We start from the raw sequence: 21,401 nt of genomic DNA on the forward strand, positions 1-21,401 counted from the left end.
CAGAACACTCGAAACGGACCCCTCTTACTGCTAGCTGTGGAGCACACACAGCTCCCACAAACAGGAGTGAGTCTGTTCTTAGCGTGTGCACGTGAACCGCACACGGACAGTGAGAGGTGTCAAAGCCACTCACACTCACACGAGTGGACGTGACAAGCCGCATTGTGGAAAGCCAACGTGCCCAGAGGCACAAAGGACTCTGGGAACCCAGAGGGCAGCACTTTCCAGAACGTCGCCTTATAAGGCAGGTGAAAAACGCCAAACCCAGGAGCTATAAATGCTGCCGCCCCTGTCCGAGCTGAGCTCAGAGGTCCTGGCGACAGAGGGACAAGAACGGCTCGGACAGGAGGACGCCCGTCACTGCACTGGGTATGTATGAAACAGCTTCGCTTGCAGACTCCTCCGGTAGGTACTAACAGAAATCAGTGGGAGAGCTGGACACAGCACTCTCCTCGTTTAACAAGTGCTCTGCTTCAAACGACTCGAAAATAACTCTTGCATCTCAGCCTCAAAGCCCATGTGGTGGAGAAAACTGTGCAATTAATTGCCATGTGCTCTAGTTATCTAAGATGTGGTATCAAGAAACTGTCTGTTGAAGCACGGTACTAAATGTTATTCAAGCAGGGAGCTGCGTCAGGCGGCAAAGGAATAAGTAAAGGTTTATTCCATGTTGAAAAAAAAAGGCATCGATCCCAAAGAAGGCTGCACAGCAGGAACATTGTTTCCTTTCTTCTCTTTTCAGTTTGCCGTAAACCCTTACTTGTACTCAATGTTATGTCCAACTTTATTTCAAAAAGAAAAAGCCTGAACGTTAAAGTCTGTATACACAAAATAAATGGAAGATGGCTTGTGTCTCTGTGTCTCTGTGTCCCATGAGGCTCATCTCCTGGGCATTCTGACTGGCATTTTGAGGGTTAATTCTCTCTCCTCCTGCAGTATCAACTCTGGAGATGAAGGCTGTGCTTCTGCTGTGTGTTCTGGGCGCAATAGCAGTGCTGTCTGCTGCAGGTAAGCCTCTTCATTTAGCACTCACAGCCCGGGTCTGTCCAGGCTGGCACAGTTCATTCTGCTTGGTTTCCACTACTCTCTGATTCGCCATGACACCTCAGCGCCTGTCTCTCCCCACGCGACTCTGCAGGTCTGCAGGGGGCTGGTCTTAGAGCTGTTCTTTTCTTGACAACACATTTTAAGGCTATTTGATTGATTGGTTGATTGGTTGATTGGTTGATTGATTGATTGATTGATTGCTCTGTCTCTACGTGAAGTTCCAGGACTCCATGGCTGTAGCGGTGGTCTGTGTCCTCCACGATGCAATAAGGCTGGATTCAATGACTGGTTCAAAGTCGGCAAGAAATGTTTTAAGTTCTTTCACCAAATCAAACCATTTCTGGATGCAGAGGTAACAAATCTATAGGTCAATATAAATTAAGACCGTCTTTAAATATCGTAAACTTTCAAATGTTTCTAATCAACTGCCAAATATTTCTCCAAGAAATGCAGATTAGGTCATGCATTTTCAGGGCTCACTGCCCAGTGCCGTCAGGGAGAGCTGTGTCACTCCTCTCTCTGGTGTGGGAGCGCTGTCAGGGAGAGCTGTGTCACTCCTCTCTCTGGTGTGGGAGCGCTGTCAGGGAGAGCTGTGTCACTCCTCTCTCTGGTGTGGGAGCGCTGTCGGGGAGAGCTGTGTCACTCCTCTCTCTGGTGTGGGAGCGCTGTCGGGGAGAGCTGTGTCACTCCTCCCTCTGGCGTGGGAGCGCTGTCGGGGAGAGCTGTGTCACTCCTCTCTCTGGCGTGGGAGCGCTGTCAGGGAGAGCTGTGTCACTCCTCCCTCTGGCGTGGGAGCGCTGTCGGGGAGAGCTGTGTCACTCCTCTCTCTGGCGTGGGAGCGCTGTCGGGGAGAGCTGTGTCACTCCTCTCTCTGGCGTGGGAGCGCTGTCGGGGAGAGCTGTGTCACTCCTCTCTCTGGTGTGGGAGCGCTGTCGGGGAGAGCTGTGTCACTCCTCTCTCTGGCGTGGGAGCGCTGTCAGGGAGAGCTGTGTCACTCCTCTCTCTGGTGTGGGAGCTGTGTCAGGGAGAGCTGTGTCACTCCTCTCTCTGGCGTGGGAGCGCTGTCGGGGAGAGCTGTGTCACTCCTCTCTCTGGCGTGGGAGCTGTGTCAGGGAGAGCTGTGTCACTCCTCTCTCTGGTGTGGGAGCTGTGTCAGGGAGAGCTGTGTCACTCCTCTCTCTGGTGTGGGAGCGCTGTCAGGGAGAGCTGTGTCACTCCTCTCTCTGGTGTGGGAGCTGTGTCGGGGAGAGCTGTGTCACTCCTCTCTCTGGTGTGGGAGCTCTGTCGGGGAGAGCTGTGTCACTCCTCTCTCTGGTGTGGGAGCTCTGTCAGGGAGAGCTGTGTCACTCCTCTCTCTGGTGTGGGAGCTCTGCTGGTTGTCTGTGGCCTTTCGGAGGAGCCAGCCTGACCTCTGTCCCGTCCGCTGTTCCCCCAGATGTACTGCAGGAGCCTCTCCCCTCGAAGCCACCTGGCCTCCATCCACTCCCCAACCGAGAACGTGTTGATCTACCACCTGACCCTGAAGAAGAAGTGCAATTCTCCCGGCATCTGGTTAGGAGGTTTTCGTTTCCCAGGGGTGAGGAAAACCGCCGTGGATATGTCAGGTTGCAATATCAGTTCGCAACACAATCTTTGGAATACAAGACTGCAGCCAGCACGTGTTGGATTGGAGAGCTCCACTGAGCCGCTGCTTCTGAGAGTGTCGACACGGGTTTTGGCCACTAGGTGGCGGCAAGGGGACACTGGGAGAGAGAAATGAGGGTAGAAAGTAACAGGAGGTGGTCAGAGGAAAAGAGGAATTGCAGACTTCCTGTGGTTTTGCAAACACTCAAAGAAAGAAATGAAAACTGGATGAACAAATGCTGTACAGATCCCCCCTCAGACACAAAAAAGAACTTAGAAACAATAAGGGAACTGAAAATGAATGCACATTTGAATGCAAAGCGCTAATCCACAGATGAGAACAGAGTAGCATTGCAGACTTCGATACAAAACTACAAATAACAGTTCTACTGTGAACTTATATCCATTAAAGCCACAATGTTTTAGTACAGACCCTCGGTGTAGTCAGTGCCCAAGAAGAAAGAAAGTGATCATGTGTTCATTTTCTGGGAAAGTTTATTTTCTTTGAAAATCTTTCGTGCTTCTTTTTACATTTTGTTTATTTCTTGACAGCTCATTTGTCAGCTTTAAAATCACAAGCAGTGTCATCACCCATTCGGTTACTAGATAAATACTGATTTAGTTCTGTTCACACTAAATGAAACGTTTGCTGTGATCACTGCAGTAGTACAGTATATCTATAGTAAGTACTGTGACAGTGTGGTAAAGATACTGTAGATCACTGTGACACTGTAGTAGTCGATCTATAGTAGATTACTGTGACAGTGTGGTAAAGATACAGTAGATCACTGTGACACTGTAGTAGTCGATCTATAGTAGATTACTGTGACAGTGTGGTAAAGATACAGTAGATCACTGTGACACTGTAGTAGTCGATCTATAGTAGATTACTGTGACAGTGTGGTAAAGATACAGTAGATCACTGTGAAACTGTAGTATATCTATAGTGATTACTGTGACAGTGTGGTAAAGATAGAGTAGATCACTGTCAAGCTGTAGTATATCTATAGTAGATTACTGTAACAGTGTGGTAAAGATACAGTGAATCACTGCGACACTGTAGTATATCTGTAGTAATTACTGTGACAGTGTGGTAAAGATACAGTGGATCACTGCAACACTGTAGTATATCTGTAGTAGATTACTGTGACAGTGTGGTAAAGATAAAGTGGATCACTGCAACACTGTAGTATATCTGTAGTAGATTACTGTGACAGTGTGGTAAAGATACAGTGGATCACTGTGACACTGTAGCAGATCTAAGGTCACAGAGAATATGGTAAAACCACAGGAAGAGCGCCGATGGTTCTGTACAGCTACAGGAGGGGCTGGTAAATCTGCGACAGTGTGAAAACAGTTTAAGAGTGTGGAGTTATGATTAATGCAAGTGAAACCTGGGAAGCATGGATGCATGCTTTTAAAGAGTTAGTGCCTCTGACACAGAGACCGCTGTCCTTTTCCCTCAGTCCCTGAAGTATCTGTGGTTGGATGGGAGCAGATGGAATTACACCGCCTGGGCTCCAGGAGAGCCAAACAATTGTTCTGGAAATGAACACTGCCTTGAAATGAACTCTCACAGTGAGTGTGTCTCAGTATTCCGTCTGTACATGTCTCTGCTTGTCCAGAGTCAGTGTCCGTCTTTCCCAAAGCTTCTCTGTCTCTCTAAGTACGTCTTTTAATTCTGTCTGTGACAGGCCTGTGTCACTGCCTTTGTATAAATCTGTCTCGTCATTCTGTTTCCCTCTGTCACTGTCTGTCTCTGACGTTCTGTAAATCCGTCTCATTGTCCTCCCTGCCTTTGTCACTGTCTCTCTATCTCTCTGTCTTTCTGTATTGTGTCTGCATGTATATGCCCGTCTTTCTGTGTCTGCCTTTCTGCCCGTTTCTCTGTCTTTCTGTAAGTATGTCTAATTGGGTACCACTTTTTCATATACTGTAATTACACTGATAGAATTCTGTCTAGAATAATATTTCCCATACACTCATAGGATCCTGTCTCTAATAATACTCTCTTATATTATAAGTGCAAAAGTTCAATTTGCATAATAGGTACCTTAGTTGTGTTCTGTCCTCATTGACTCCAATGGGCTGATTGACAATCTCTGTCTGTCTTCTTACAGGGGACAAGTGGAATGACCTTTATTGTACTTCACCCAGGCCTTTTGTCTGCCAGCTGTCCCTCACTCAGATGGAGACGGACGATCCCAGCAGTGCCCTGTAGTCCACTGGGGGCTGGGGCAGGCCAGGGTACCCCTGCAGGTCTAGGTTATATCATCTCCTCTTCCCTGCTCCCTCTCCATCCTTTTAAACCACTCTGACGACAGCATCTCTCTACTTCCTCTGGGGAGGACACTCAGAGATCCAGGGGGGTGAGACGCCTGAGGTCCAGGACGGTAGGACACCTGAGGTCCAGGAGTCCAACTGCTCTGGCCAGTTCTGGCATACCCAGAGAGCTGATGTTCTTTAGCTCTTTAGTAACTCTGAATCTAGGAATTAAAACAGCTTGTTAACCAACTGACAGGCTTATTTGACATTCTGAAAAAAACAGGTGAAGTGATTCCCTTCAGGTTTTTGAGAATAGTGTCAATCAATATTGCTGATTGGCTGTTTAGCCAGTGACACAGGATCTTCTGAGTATTACTGGGCTCATCTGTGTGCCTGTGTCCCTTTCCTCCACTTATTTCATTTTTGTGCCCAAATATAATTCAATGCAATCCGTATGAAAATTAGGATGTCTTCAATGGTTCTCTTGCACTATAGTGTAAGCACCCTATGTTCACTACAGGGCGGCTCACTGGTCTGCTCAGTGGTGACTCTGCATCAGAGTGAGCTGTCTAACAGAGGAGCAGGGGGGCAGAGATGCTGTAAACTATCCTCATGCAGCCTCATCCCAACCCCAGCTTTTGGTTTTCTTTTACGTTCTGCTTTGCAACGCTTAGATCCGGAGCAGCCTGTTCTCTGCCTCGAGGCCTGTTCTCTGTCGGGAGTTTCCTGCAGAGCTCCATGGATGAAGGCAGAGCAGGCTATACTAAAGCACAGTGGAATCAGGGTAACATCTGATAGACACTGGAGTCAATACATGGTCCAGTCGAGGTAACAGTGGCAGTGAAGTCATAAAGGCACTGCAGTAAACCTCCATACCCGAGGATGAAGTCCTCTCTCTGAACCTGGGCTCATCATCATCATCATCATCATCGTGTCCAGTCTGCAGCCAATGGGGCATGTGCGGAGAAATCCTGCAGCTCAGCGTTCGGGATGCGACATGGTGCAGTACATGCAAATTTCCCACTTGTAGTTCAGATACTGAAATAAAATCCCCACTGCTACAGAGAAGATTAGAGAAGTGTTTAAGCAGAACCGAAAGGTTCTGGGTTGGCTATTATTAGTGGTGGGAGTGGCAGGCAGGGTAGAAGAGAGCTCAGCCCAGGGCGTCCCCAGCTGTGGTCCAGAGGGACCCAGCTCTCTGCTGGTTTGCATTCCAGCTGAGCCGCTGATGGCTGGAGCTCCCTCATGCGTGTCTGAAGCGAGCTGCTCTCTTCACTTGGGTCTGCCCTGGGCACCTGGGTTTTAAAAACATCCTCGTGCACCAGCTCGAAGACATGTCCACAGTCCCTCCTGGGCTTGCCGCCCTGGTTGTGTTCGCACGAGCACCTCCGTGCGTGATCGGTGCGTGATGCACACCAGCAGGAGGCAGCGCACATGTCTCGGGTGCCATAGTGATGCCACCTGCAACAGCCTTTTCAGAGCCGAAAGCACATGTAAAAGCCAACCTCGGGCAGAAGACACCAGGTCCAGGGCTGGCAAACCACGGGTTCGGATCATGTGAGTATTCTGGACTGCCTCTCTAGGGATCGGGTCAGGGAGCTCCCGGCTGTAATTCACTTTGCCCGCCAGGAGATGGCAGTATGGGTTCGTGAGCACAGTATTTCCAGCCATCGACTGTCAGGGAGAGGGCAGAGAGGAGGGCTACATTCTGTAATTCGTTTGCAACGCTTGTAACGCAAATAAAGCATTCTGAAGTGATCTGATTGACTTTCCGAAATCTTTCCACCCACATTCACACCCACCTTCATAGTTTCACTGACAGACCAGCTGCCGAGAATCTTGTAGGGCTGTGTGGTTCACGTGGGTATGGTCGCCCCCGCCGCTTCTGCTGGGGACTCGAACCCCGGCCTCCGGCGTCACTCAACAGGGACCCAGCCAGTTGAGCTAATTGATTGATTGATTGAGGTGCACTGATTGATGGATTGATTGATTGCAGTGCACTGATTGATTGGTTGAGGTGCACTGATTGTTGGGGTGATGACTGCTGGCACCTGTGTGTCTGCTGAAGGCTGCAGTCTTATAACAGGGGTTATAACAGTGAGAGGAGATGAGGATCTACCCGCTGTAGTGGAGATTGTGCCCTGGCTGGCTTTGCCCGTTTATCACATTAATAATATAATAACAATCCCTATGGTTTGCACTCTTTCGAAGACGTCTTGTGTTCTGTTGTTACACGTCAGCCCTGTACTGGAGATGGTATAATGCCTGTGTGACGATGCGGCGCTCGAGTCCCAGCGGCCGTGTGTCGCGAGACTGAGGTGCCCGAGCGCGTGGAGGATCCTTTGATCTCCTCCAGCGCGCGCCTCCTGTCTCGTTTGCTATTGTACATCTGAGTCTTTTCATTTCAGATGTGCTTATTTTAACCAAGACACATTGTGGAAGATAATTAAAGGCTCCTTGGTCGAAATATTGCGGGTTTTTTTTTTCTGCTGTTCGGTGTAGAACTGGACTATGGATCTAAATCCTGTCAAACCCTCAGATACATGCTGTATAGGACCATGTACTTTTCCGACCTGTTTTATTAGGTCGTATTGTATAAAAGCTTTTTTGGGGGGACTATTATTAACTAGGTAACCACGTACTGAAACCATTGAATGTTCAATATAATTAGCAGCAATAATAAATACGCTCTACGTTTACAGCATCTAATCAAAATGAATGTACGCTTATCTAAAACAGGGAAAAAACAACTCTTTGACAAAAATACCTTTAAAAGTTGAACATTAGTTCGTCCTGTGTGTGAAGTAATATACCGTAGAACAAATAGCCCTGTTCAGGCTCTAACCGCTGCAAAGTGCTCAATTTGTCGAGAAAGAAACACCTTGTCACGACATATGTTCGCTCATCATCACGACGCGTGGAAGTTAATTGTGCGATCGCTTATAGCGGGCAGTATGCTGGAACTGGACTGGGAGAAATGCCACCCGAGTCTGCGATACTTCAAGCGAGCGCTCTTGTCTCGGATCTCAGTCCCGTCCGGTCCAGTCCCGGGTCTAGGTCCCCTTGTCCAGAAGGTGTCCGCGTCGTGCGTGATGAGAACTGGAATAAAGAGCGTGGGCTGCTCGCTCCGTACAGACGGTAAATACCGAACCGCCTGCTCCTGCCCTAGGTCAGGCTGATTAAAAGCGACGTCTGGTTTTAAATGTCTGTAAAACACGGGCGCTTTCGATCTGAGTGTTCGACAAGGCGGGCACAGCGGCTGGGTGTCAAACCGGGTGTCAAACAGTCAGTCGGGGCGTGAGTGGGACTGTCACGGGGACGGAGGTGTCGTCGCTGTTCCTGCTCTGACTGAGACGGCTTTCTTCTGGGGTGTTTTTTAACTCGTCTCCGAGAGGACAGGGGTTACGCGCAGGTCGTCTGGTTTTGTTAGAATTTCTTAGAATTCCAGGTTTGCCAGCGCGGCTACACGACCAACAGGTCGCGCTTACAAAGCATTTCGCTTTCGGAGCCTCGTTGAGCGGACTTATTTTCTTACAGACCCTGAAAAGGTTTTATGGGACACCCCCATATCGTCATCTGTCGAAGGGCTCGATATAAAAAGAAGGAAAAAATCGACATTCATGAGTTAACACCTTTAATACCTAAATACTACAGTTACTTTCATTCACGTCTATGGTCCGCTTGTTGTTTCGATCTACATATATACTTTTTTTCAGCAATGTTTTTAACGTTTTTTTTCTGTCAAGTGCTGTGTGGTGCACCGCATTCTGCTCAAATCACCACCCTGGGAATGAATAAAGTACTGGAGCGCCCTCGCCCGGTGGTGAGGTGGAAGTGCACCTAAGCGCTGAGGGTACCGCAAAGCTTTTTTTCGAACTGAATATTGGAAACCCCAAAGCCGTCTTTTACCCAGCCTAGCCACTTCCGATACAAGCCTATCTGAGCGCTGGAAGAAAAAGAGGTTTGTAAGGTGCTGTAAATAGTACGTGAAAATGGCAGGTTTATTACAGGCCCCGCTCTCTGGCGGTGAGCCCACCTGCCAGCCTCCCGACGGCGCTTCCGGCCTGGGCGCGCGGAGCTGGCAGACACAGGAAGTGGCGCAGACACCGAGCCCGCAGTCCGACTGGAGCGGCATGCGAGAAACACAACCGGATTTGCGAACATGTAGACGACACGAGGGCGCCCAGAAAACACACCTTAACATCTCCGAGCCGGTGCTCCGGGGATGAAAATGAAGCACACGGTCAGCTTGAGGGCGCCCCGCAGCTACCGAGATTTTAGCTGCTCTGCGTCACAGCTGGAAAAAAACCCTCAACCCGAGCTCTGTGTCGCAACAGCTCCTCTCTACTGTCTTCTCTCCCTCCTCTCCGTATAGTGTCCCCGTCACTATACTGGGGGGTTTAGGACCCACATGGACCACATGGACCACAGGGTGAGCGCCCCCTGCTGGCCCCACTAACACCTCTTCCAGCAGCAACCTTAGTACCATCCAGGTACTGACCAGGCTCACACCTGCTTGACTTCAGTGGGCTGCCAGCTATGAGCTGCAGAGTGATATGGCTGCTGGCCATAAAAGGCTTCATCACGGCATCCAGACCATCTGAGTCTTGGGCTCGGAGCGCCTGGCCTCGTTACCCTGGTTTTATTCCCTGTCCCTGTACCGGATCCCATTCCGGATTTTAACCGTGTTTGTCTCGTCTTGGATGGATCGTTCGGTTTTGGACTTTGGACTGCGCCCCGGATTTTCCCCTTGGACTGTCTGAACTTGTTTGCCCTTGCCACGCCCCCCAAGCACCGGATCACCGCCGTCACGCCCCCCTTTCTGTCAGCCCGTCCTGCTCCTGCTGTGCAGTACCTGGTCTGCAGGAGACCCTGGAATCAATTCACTACCAGCTACCCAATGGACCAGACATCATGTCGGTGCATACAGCCAAATATTCTGGACACATATTTGTTAAAAAAAACAACAAATTTATGGGCCTTAAGAATTCCTAGTCATTCTACCAAGAGGGGTGAATTACGCAGAGATCCAGACTTTGAAACATATTGTTGCAAACAATGATCAAAATGCAAAACAGCAAGCACCTGTGGGACAGGAAGCTGGTCTGCCGAAGACAGAAAATATCTCAAGAACAACGACAGGAACTGCTCTCTGTACAGCTATCCAGGGGCCGCCAGCAGCGAAGGCAGAATGGAGGTAAAGAAGCCCTGAAATACTAATACCTTTCTCAAAACTGGGAACCATCTTTAGCAGCACAACCGGAACCTGCAGAAATTGCTTCAGTCCTGATTTTTCTACAATAGTCAAATGTATTTTTCCTGGAGCAGCTGTTGCTTTCCAAGGCGCCGTGCAACGCTACAGTGTGGTCCGGTGAGGAGAACTGACCCTTTTCTTCTTCTGCTGCCTTTAATTCTTCACTGGCACAGCTGATCTCTCGGGTCTATGCACAGCCACAGCTCCCGTGATGTGGGACCAGGAGACTTGGCCAGGTGAGTTCTCCTCTGCTGAAGAGGGATGGACAATGATCTGGGAATGATATCAATAAATCCAACTTAATGGAAACCTCTCTTCTCCTGCCACGTCTCCCACACGGCCCAGATCAGAACGCTCGTAACAGCAAGCGAAAAGCAAACACGGACACGGACAGTGACCCCGATGTAGTGGCCGGAGGGCAGCTGGACGAAGAGCTGGCCGTCTTGACAGGTCGCCCTCCCTGTCCAGCGGTCTCTCAGTCCTGGAGCGTGGTCAAACCCACGGGCTCTCCCGCCGCTCTGTCTCTGGTCCTCCAGCCGGACCAGGACGCCCCCTGCTGGCTGCTGAAGGAGATGGCGCCCCAGCTCACGGGGGCTTTGACGAGACAGGGGCAGAGGCAGCGGGCGCTGTCCCGCCGCAGGGAGCGGTCCGCCAAGGCGTAGATGAACGGGTTGGCACAGCTGTTGGCGAAGGCCAGGGGCGCCGTGATCTCCATGCCCAGTTGCGCCACCTTGTGGGCCACGCAGGACGGGGAGGAGTCGCGGGCCAGCAGCTGCTGCACTACGCCCACCAGCCGGAAGGTGTTGAAGGGGACCCAGGACAGGACGAAGGCCCCCACCACCAGGAAGATGATCTTGAAGGAGCGACAGAGGTGGGTGTCCAGGCTGGACGAGCGCCTGGCGTGCAGACACAGGGTGCGCGTGATCCTGCAGTAGCAGAGGAGGACGAGGAGGAGAGGGAGGAAGAAGCTGAAGAGCAGGAGCAGCAGGGACTGGCCCGGAGAGGACGAGCCGTCCTCTTCTTGGCACCACATCGCTTCTGTGCCATCCTCCAGTTCCACCCCCTGCAGGACCCGGGCTCTCAGCACGGGCAGGGCGAGCAGGGGGGACACGAGCCACACACTCAGACAGCCCAGCCCCGTGAACAGAGCCCTGCTGAGTCGGCGGTAGAGGCTGGGGTTGACCACCGCCAGGTACCTGCGGAGACAGGAGGGGCAGGGATGTCACCTGGAGGAGCAGATCAGCCTCCAGAGCTGGAGAGCCAAAGGGCAGAGGGATGGACAGGGAGAGGAAGAGATGTGGAAAACACTGCGGCAGGGAGAGGGAGAGCTAAGGAGAACAAGACTCGGGCAAGGAGAGGGAGTAAATGTCTATGTAAATACATTATATGTTAATGTCTTATGATTGTGTCTTTATTGTAAATGTCTGTAGATTTTTGTTTTATGTGAATTGTATTTGTCTTGTTTTGGCAACACTGATTGTGTTCATTGGTCATGCCAATAAAGCACCTTAAATTGAATTGAATTGAAATACAGAGGTGGGCCAAGGGGGAGTTAAGGAGAACAGGAGAGAGAGGTGGAGTGAGAGAGACAAGGTGACAGGGGGAGGAAGAGATAGAGAGAACAGAACAGAGATAAGGAGACAGGACAGAGACAGGGAGAAGGAGAATATGGAGACGGGGAGAGACAAGGAGAAGAGGCCAGAGAGAGGGAGAACTAAGGATTACAGGGAGAGGGAGCGCTAAGGAAAACAGGACAGAGACAGTGAGAACGAGAAATAAGAAGAAGGGCTGAGGGGGGGGGGAAGGAGACAGAGACAACATTCATGGGAGAGATTTAAAGGGAAAGAAGGAGTGATATATAGATGAAAAGAAGAAGAGGGAGAACAAAGGCAGAGGGAGAGCATGCATGGAATTACATTTATTCATGAAAGACGTTTCTGCTGCTTGATCTGTTTGTTACAACAAAACTGTTTAGTTTCCGCAAACTATTATTTGAGCAGGGAGGGTGTGCTTATTCAATTTACACGGTAACTTTCACCATTTCAGCATTTTCTATTTCAACATTAAATGGCACTTCTGTACTAAGGGGCTGTAATCATGAAGCCACAGTCAGAGCTCAAGGCTGTATCGTCATCATCATCCTGATCTGCTCCGTCACGTCAGGCCGAGAAGGAGGTGTGCATAATTGACCATGGTGCATGTTTGTCTTTATACAAAGAGGAGTGGGTGTGTGGAACAGGCTTCCCAGCCAGGTGGCTGAGACCTGAACTCTGGGCACCTTTAAGAAAAGGCTGGAGGAAATGTTAGAATCATGTAGCTGCCGAACGGCCGAACGAGCCGGATGGCTGCTATTATTGTTATTATTCTCGTCTCGTTCCGATCACTCCCGCGCCCCGCCAGCCCTCACCTGTCCACACTCACGAAGGTCAGCATCAGCACCCCGACGTTCATGCTGAGGGCGACCAGGAAGGGCGCCCCCTTGCAGCTCAGCTCGCCCGCCCGCCAGGTGCCGCCGCTCAGCTCGCTGTCGATCCAGAAGGGCAGCGCGGTCAGGAACAGCAGGTCCGCGGCGGCCAGGTTGGCGGCCAGCGTCTCGCTGGGGCGCCAGCCTCTCTGGCGCCCCCAGCCGCGCCGCCTCCACCGGGCCCAGAGCGCGGCCAGCAGGGCGAGGTTCCCCGCCACGCCCGCCACGAAGAAGGCGCAGTACAGGCCCACCCGCGCCCTGGCGCTGCCCGCCAGCACGGGCACCTCACAGCCTGAGGCGTTGGCGTCGTAGTCGTAGGTCGTCTCCTCCTGCCACGGGCCGGAGGTGGTGGCTTCTGCAGGGCCTGACATCTGCGCTCCCAGCACGACTGCGTCCGTCGTGGCCGTCATGGGGGGCTGGTGGGTTCCTCTTCTGGCCAGGCCACGTGCTCCAGGCCACTGGGGCTCCCTGTGCCAGGTCCTGGGTCCAGACTTGTGACGCCGCCTGGTTATTTACACACACATCCCCTGGACACTGCTGCTGTCGGGTCTGTGTTGGCGTCTGTTGTGGATCCGTCACCTTCCTTATGCTCCCATGGACGTGGTTGTGTTATACCGTGTTGTGTTGTGTTGTGTTGTGTTGTGTTGTGTTGTGTGTTGTGTTATGCTGCGCTGCATTCACTAAATCGTCTAAGGCCCTAACAAAGTCACCCAGGCAGATTTCTGCAGCCTGAATGGGGAAACAGGGCACAGGTGGAACCTACTGGGAAGATCTGCATCTACAACCAAGAACGGGAGGCACTACTTTACACAAAGGGTGGTGGGAGAGGGGAACACGCTACCTTTAGGTAGCTTTAGGTGTTGCTGTACTGTCCTGGGACTCACAGCTGCTCTGGCGGAGGAAGTCGCACGCTGGGCTGTCGTTGAGCTCGTGCTGGTTTGGTGTTGGTTTTGGTGCTTTTCTACAAAGCAATTCAAAAGCGTTTGTTTAGTGGCTGAGAAGAAAACAGAAGGGTGTCGAGCCGTGCGCCTACACACAAACATCTTGAAAGCTTGTAAGCCTGTGGTGTGGTCTGTGACCACACAACTAAACAACACTACTAAGCAACACAGATGGAGAGAACGACTCGTTTCAAATCTGTAAATCTGCTGTATATGTACTTTGGCGCCGAGCTCAAGAACGCGATGTTTGATATGTGTGTTTGTATCTGTATCAGCCGGACTCCTTACTGCTAAACCTAACGCTCGTAAAGACGTCTTTACAGGAGAGACCGGTGTTCTCCGAGAATATGCTGCGGTCAAGTTCGATATTCATTTTGGAACGTCAATACCATTTTCATGAAACCTCCTAGAGTTATGGAAACACCTGCATTGCGCATAGGGTGATTTGTGAATATTTTCACAGCCTTCACTTGGCATTTTGTTCTGCCCACACGCAAATATTCTGTTGTCAACATCTTTGCAAAGGAATTACATCAAGCCTTCAAGTCAAGTGCATTTCAAAGACCGCGATTTGTGAACATTTTCACAACCTTTGCATTAGCTTAGAAGGCTTAGAAACTGTCTTTTTCTAAACCTTAGCTCATTGATTGATGCGCAATTACGCACCAACTGGAATGGGAAGTTCACCACGCGAGAAATACCGTTTAACAGGTGTTCATGCGAACGACGACAGAGTCAAGGCTGTGAAAACATTCGCAAATCACGCTATGCGCAATGCAAGTGTTTTCATAACTCTCTGAGGTTTCGTGACGACGCTGTTGACGCTCCAAATTGAATATCGAACTTCGAGCTGACTAGACCGAAGCACCGCCCGCCTCCTGCGCGACTCGTTGGATCTGATCTGAGTTTCCGAACGAGCTGTTTCCCTGCGGGTAGGTGTGTGTGGCGCTGCGGTCTGGGCAGATAAACTGTTTACCCACACACACACATACGCCCCTGTCCTGTTTACTCTGGGCGCCAGCCAGCTGGCACTTTAAGAAAGCCGAGTAGAGCAGAGAGTAGAGAGCTTGAAGAGCCCAGCGCACCGGACAGGACACCGCGCTTCCATCCACAGCTCGCGGTCAGTGGCGACGGACTGCAAGACCATTGTGTTGCTACACAAACAAGAAAGAAAAACCAAAACACCCACTCCTTTCTCTCTCTTGTCACGGTACATTTAGAAAGGAAAATTCTGCTGTCCCTCTCGACTGACTTAGCTGCCCTAGCCATGATTCGACTGTCTCTCCGTGTTTTCTAGTTGGGAATAATGTAAATACTCGTAATATATCGCAGGAGCTGTGAATGCAGAAAAACAAAACGTTTTTTGTAAAAACTGGTTTCTCAGGCGGCGCCCAAAAGTGATCAAGGACAGCGTCAGAAATTCCAGTAGTAAAATTATTATTACTACTTTTGACGCCATATCTCACTTGCAAGGGCATAACATGACTGAAATTATTCGCTAATATTTTTTATATCATTTCAAAAAATTAACGCGATAACCACCTAACTAACCGAATAACGGAATAGTGAAATATAAAACACAGGTTTCAATCTCAGTTTCCGCCAGGAGCAGCTGTCAAGCCGAGAGAACCGGTGAGGCATTTCCCTCAGTCGAGCACCGAATCTAACCGCCTTGAGATCAGCTGTACAGCCCGTCCTCGGCCGAGCCGTGTCCAGCCTCGGGTGTACAGCTCGTCCTCGGGCGAGCCGTGTCCAGCCTCAGGTGTACAGCTCGTCCTCGGGCGAGCCGTGTCCAGCCTCAGGTGTACAGCCCGTCCTCGGCCGAGCCGTGTCCAGCCTCAGGTGTTTGATGTATGAATTGAGCTCAACACCTTTAGTTAGATGAATGTTATATAAATACATTCAAATACAGGTTTTAGCTAAAAATGCATGAGCCTAATACGTTCAGGAGATAATAGGAAGTGGTTTGTAGATTTGGCTGACATTTCAGAACGATTATTAAAGCCATGAGAAAGATGAGCGGTGTAACTCGAATAACGGAATGTGAAACGAGATTTACTGCTGCGCGTTGTGATAAGTGATGTACAGACAACGCGAGCAATTTAAAGCGTCGTGGAAAGAACTGAAAACTGGAACGTGAGCAAAGCCACGGTCAGTTGAGCGCGGTGCCGACAGGCCCTCCAGCCCAGCTGCGTTTGTATCGAAAGAAACTTTCCCCCCTGTCGCAGCCTACGGTATAAATGCTGTGTTTTAGGAAGCGAGTTTAAACTGAGAACAGGAGGCACTTTTTTACACAAAGGCTGGTGGGAGTGTGGAACAAGCTGCCCAGCCGAGTTGTCGAAGCTGATATAATCGTTTCTTTAAAGACACAACAGGCTGAGATCTTGGTTCAATAGGGAACTTTTTTAATAATAACATGAATTTATTAATTATAAGGTACTGTTATTTGCAACTTACTAAGGTACTACCAGAGGGGCTCGATGGCCTCCCTTCGTCTCTTATGTGCTCGTCTTCTTATCAGGAAAAGATTAAGTCCACGCTGAAAAGTCGAAAAATACAGGTTCCGTTCTTCAGCTCAGACCTCAGTTGTTTTCCCACTTTTTAGCCTCGAATTAACCTGTTACAGAGCCTGACCCGAGTTCTGTCGCCGGGCAGGAGAGGATCCAGAGGTTTTCATCAGGTGTTCCGAGCGCTGCAGAGAAAGTCCAGCCGGGCGGTCGACCTGTTATCATCATTATCTCACATTTTATATTGTATTTTTATTCGATACTTCAGAGTGCTCACGCAATACACATATTTTAAAGTGTTTTTATAAATGATTCTATTGGTATAATTATTATTGTGCTATTAAATAATCAAATTAATTCTAGTATCTTAATATGGTGTAGTCTTATCTAAAACAGAGCTTCGACGTCTCCTGCGAGTTTTTGTCGCACAGAAACTTGGCTTATTAATTACCTGGAGCTGCTCCTGGACATAGCACGACTTGCGAGGCAAGCTCTTCCGAACGCAAACTTCTCCGGTTAACCCGGCGGGATTAATTTAATTTATTCCGTCTGTTCATTTTAGAGAGTCTGTAGTGAAGATGCAGATGCACAGAGAAAGTATCAGGTTTTATGTGTTCGTATTGGCTGCTTTATAGTAAATCTGAATCACCTAGCAATCGAGTTACACTTTCTAACGTGCACATTTGTTGCTTAACCAAAACACAAGACTAATTTAGTTTAATTTAGATTAATTAATTCGAATTAGTACTTTTAACACTCCTAATTGCTCCAGACTGTTTCACGGACCGATTTAGTCCCTTAGCTCAGGAGCTTAAGAAAGTTTACAAAAGATAGTTCATATATACCTGGTTTTTTTAATTCGTACTTATTCTCACCCATCCGTTTCTTGAAAGAAGCCAGGGTATGGTCTTCAACACAACACGACTTCGGAAAAATCGTGCAGAATGATTTCATCAACCATCAGTAGCACTTTGAAAGCACGCACCTAGAGACTATTCGACCGCTCTCGGCTCCCAGCACTGATCAAGTCCGGTCCCGAGGCACAGACGCCGGCGGGGGCGGCCAGTCGAGACCGCGGTACCGGTCGCTCCCGTTGACAGCTTCAAGCCGTTTGATTGCTCTTGACTTTTTTTTTCCCCCGTGGAAATTCGGGGAATTCAGCCTGCAAGCAAAAGGCTTTCTTGCCATGTTGAAGAACCGAAAACACGTCCAAAAATGCGTGCCGTTTCGGTTCTGTGACAGTCTCGGGCTCATTGCGTTCCTAGGCGTTCGGGTTGAACGCGAAAGCACCAGGTACGGCACGAGTCCAATAACTCTTATAACTATCTTTATTGTTAATAAAGATATACAGTCTCTTCGTACTGTAGCTACGCCTCCGCGTCTTCGTCTTCAGGACAAAATACGCTCAGGATAAAACAAAATCCCTTCGCCCTAGGACGAAAAAAAAATTGCCGAAACTGAATCGTTGAGGGATGTTGGGAGGGTTGTAAATTTAGTATTGTAGATGAGAGAAGAATTCCTCCCATAGAAAACAGTAATTCCGAAGACCATTTTCGTTCAGTGTAAAAAAAAAAGTGCCGTGCAGCGAATTGCTAATCTGTTTTCATGCATACACTACTGCGTCAGCGAAATGGCTTAGTTTTAAAATATTAATTTAACTAGATAATGGCGATACTTGATAAACAACACAGTGTTGTTAAATAAGTACATACAATATCAGACTTGTTCAGGAAGAAAAACACGAAACACTCCTGAACGCGCATTTTTCAATCTGACTATAGACAGCTAGACGCACCTTGTGTGATGTTTTTTTTTTCCTAAGAAATGCCGGTTTCGTTTGTTTGAGAATTTCGACTTTAGTGCCGAATGAAGTAAAAACTGAGTGTGAAGCTCCCCAAGTGTCTCGTGAACTTTTCACCCCGGGGGCTGCGGGGGCGAGCAGACTCCGGTTATCAGTCAGTAGCGTGACAAGAGCGGCCCGCGGACACATCAAAGCGGCCGAGAGTCCCCCGGGCGCGTTCCGCCGAGAGGCACCGCGCCGGCCGCGTGTTCAGGCCGCCGGCTTCAACAGCTGACACCGAGGCGACGGGATCTCTGTTCTAACGAAAACACAAGAAGAGCGCACCCACGGCCCACTCCAGGACACAGCGCGGCTCCGAGCACCGGTTTAGCGACTGCGACGGGACGGCGGACAAAACGAGCTGATGTTGGGACAGCACTGTTACCGAGGGGCAGAATCAGGTCCGCAGTCGCAGTCCGAGTGCCTGGCGCAGAGTAATCACTGTGTGTGATTAATTATTATTCGGGCAGCCTGAAGTATTACTACTATAGTTATTATTTTATTATTATCGGTGGTGGTGTTTATATTGGTTTTATTATATTATTAATTTATTAAGTAACGCGCTTGTAACCAACGTGAAATTGTGATTCTTATTATGTTTGTTAATAATAACAATAATGATCATGCTGATTAAGATGATAATAATCAAGTACATAAATTAATGGCCTTATGCTTTAATATTTATTTACATTAAATAGTATTTGATTAAATATGTATTTTTTACTATTCTTGTTGTTGTTGTTTGTTGCTAGTGTTTATCGGAATATTTCACATTTGCTGGTGCAGGTGTCGCGTGGCTGGTGTTTGTGAGGAGAGGCAGGGTGAATCGCAGAACGAGAAATTAAAAAGACGAGGAGCCTTCTACATTAGTACAACAGATAATATTAACACCATCGAATACTAATTACTGTCAATACCAGAAATTAATTATTATGCAGTAAATCTTTATTTAGCTCATTAACAAGCGCTTTACAATCCATGAATATATGATACGCTAACGATCACATTGCTCACGAAACACCGCAAGCGCTTGACGTGCCCAGCTGAGGGAGTCAGATTTCGGGACGACCGATTGACGAATTTCTCAGCTTGCGCGCGGCCCTACGGGGCTGAGCGTGTCCCTCCGCGCGCGAGACCAAACACGTTCAGACCGGAAGGTCAGCTGAGCCCGGGCGAGCTGCCCCTCCGCTCATTTCGCGGTCCAGAGCTGAAGGAATTAGACACGGCCGTCGCCGATCAGAAATCTTACTGCCGTCACCGCTGGACCGGACACGGTGGTAGCCGAGGACACACCCGGACACATTGTTAAGAAGTGAGCGCACTGTGAAAACTGCCCAGAGCACCCCCAACCACTGGGGGAGATTATACTGGACAAGCGGGGTACAGGTCTGTCTGTCAGCCGAGCTCTGCACAGTCGGAGAACATTACAACAAAGCCAGGTTATAAAAAGCGCTTTCGTCGCGTTCCTGGCATCATCATCATCATCATTATTAATTATTATTATTATTATTATTTGGCTGTTATTATAATTTTAAGGCGACTATCTCCAGCAAACGTCCGCAGAAATAGCTACAGCATTAGAGACAAATCGCTCACGCGTCGTTTGTTTAAACGAATTCCCAACTAAATGCACGAAAAGTGCGTCACTGCGATTGCGACTGTTCTCGGGCAGTGAAGACCAACGACTTTCCAATCCGCCGAGAGCAGGCTCTGATCGGACGCGCCGCCAGTCCCGCATCGCCATCACACACGATGCAAGAGTGTTTGTCAAAGGCGTTTCACCATCAGAATAATGTATGTATAGGAACAAGCGAAACATTCTTCCATGCATGTATTCCGTATAAGGAAAGAAAAGAGACACAACGTTTCGGCTGTGGAGAAGTCTCCACTCTCCACGGCCGAAATGTCTGTTTTTTGTTCTTTCAGCATGGGATGCACTTTTACTTTGCAGCCTACGCGTGCTGACGCAGCTCCCTACCGAAATGTGTGTCTAATATTCATTACAAAGACGTCCCGAACGCCGTTGCTACGAATTGTAATGTTTCTGATCAGAACACGTCTTGACTCATCAACCCACACTTTAGCCAGTGGCACCCGGTTTATTGATAACTCTGACTGTGTGAGGAGGAGACGAGGTGCTCTCGAGTTAAACCCCGCTCCTCAGAGTGGCCCACGCGTGTCCTCTCTCCCGCTGGAGCCCTCGCGTGAGCTCCCGGCGTGGCGGCGCGCGGCGGCCCTACCTGCTCCGCTCGGCGTTCTCGCGCATCTGCAGCCGGGCCGGCACGGGTAGCGTGCTGTCAGCGCGTGCACGCAAGAGACCCACCCTGAGCGCTTCCGAAACCTGCGCATTCAGCTAAATTAAACTTCTGCCGCCCTTCGTTCCAGAGATAAAGGTTTAAAGGGGCACGGGCCAGGGTTGACGCGCATCGTCCTTTTAAAGGCACATTATATTTAAAAAAAAATCTCAAACAAGAATATCCCCCAGAGCTTTGAAGAAGCTGCGTGTTTCTAAAACGAATAATCAGATTCTTATCAGGCAGTTTCACACAACGTTTGAAAAACGGCAAAGCGAACGTCTGGGTCTGAACGTGTCGGACGGTTGGACTCTTACTCAGATTCAGGAGCTGGGAGAGAATCACAAGACATTCATTAAACCTTTATTTATTATGAAATTTATTGTTCATACAGAATATTCAGAGAGGATTCCTCAGTAATAAACACACACAAACACAGTGAGAGAGAGAGGAGATCACAGAGACTCCCTCAGTAATAAACACACACAACAGGACAGGAGACACAGTGAGAGAGAGGAGATCACAGAGAATCGTTCGGTAATAAACACAACAGGACAGGAGACACAGTGAGAGAGAGAGAGAGGAGATCACAGAGACTCCCTCAGTAATAAACACACACAACAGGACAGGAGACACAGTGAGAGAGAGGAGATCACAGAGAATCGTTCGGTAATAAACACAACAGGACAGGAGACACAGTGAGAGAGAGAGAGAGGAGATCACAGAGAATCGTTCAGTAATAAACACAACAGGACAGGAGACACAGTAAAAGACAGGAGGTAACAGTAAGAAACGCACAGCGGGACAGGAGACACAGTGATAGAGAGGAGAGGACAGAGAATCCTCCAGTAAAAAACACACACAACAGGGCAGGAGACACAGTGAGAGAGGAGAGGACAGGGACAGGGAGAGACGCAGCGGGATGAGAGACCTGAGGAAAAGCAGGCGGCTGTATGCGGCGCTCTTCCCTCTGGAGCGGAAGATCCACACGCGGCGTGATCTTCTGTAGAGTACAGTGGGTCACAGCGAGCGTGATCATCCTCTTTCGAAACATTCACAGATCACTCCTTTCACAGGCTCGCTATAAACTCCATTTAGCATTATTAACTTACTACTCCGAATGTTTTGGTCGATTTCTTCTCTTACTAATCCCACCCCGCAAATCC

General features: G+C 49.3%; 2 protein-coding genes across 4 annotated transcripts; one reads left to right on the forward strand and one right to left on the reverse strand.

The window, feature by feature from the left end:
- Positions 1-259: 259 nt before the first annotated feature.
- LOC107076024 (lectin-like) lies at positions 260-6,693 on the forward strand. The gene is made up of 6 exons (XM_015339336.2): positions 260-369; positions 937-1,008; positions 1,266-1,399; positions 2,483-2,623; positions 4,137-4,248; positions 4,791-6,693. The coding sequence occupies exons 2-6, from the start codon at positions 951-953 to the stop codon at positions 4,889-4,891; spliced, it is 546 nt and encodes a 181-aa protein (XP_015194822.1). The 5' UTR covers positions 260-369; positions 937-950; the 3' UTR covers positions 4,892-6,693.
- Positions 6,694-8,552: 1,859 nt separating this feature from the next.
- Positions 8,553-20,256, reverse strand: LOC102691053 (G-protein coupled receptor 15). 3 transcript variants are annotated; one of them, XM_006643117.3, is made up of 3 exons: positions 20,182-20,256; positions 12,597-13,614; positions 8,553-11,385 (listed from the first exon to the last, which is right to left on the reverse strand). In XM_006643117.3, exons 2-3 carry the CDS (start codon positions 13,061-13,063, stop codon positions 10,665-10,667), a joined length of 1,188 nt encoding a protein of 395 aa, XP_006643180.2. In that variant the 5' UTR covers positions 13,064-13,614; positions 20,182-20,256; the 3' UTR covers positions 8,553-10,664. The 3 variants fall into 3 exon arrangements, with proteins under 3 accessions (XP_006643180.2, XP_015194823.2, XP_069047540.1); XM_015339337.2 differs by lacking the exon at positions 20,182-20,256 and adding an exon at positions 17,087-18,458; XM_069191439.1 differs by lacking the exon at positions 20,182-20,256 and having other exon boundaries at positions 12,597-14,000.
- Positions 20,257-21,401: the final 1,145 nt, after the last annotated feature.

This window comes from Lepisosteus oculatus, chromosome 6, assembly GCF_040954835.1.
Source record: "Lepisosteus oculatus isolate fLepOcu1 chromosome 6, fLepOcu1.hap2, whole genome shotgun sequence".
NCBI lineage: Eukaryota > Metazoa > Chordata > Actinopteri > Semionotiformes > Lepisosteidae > Lepisosteus > Lepisosteus oculatus.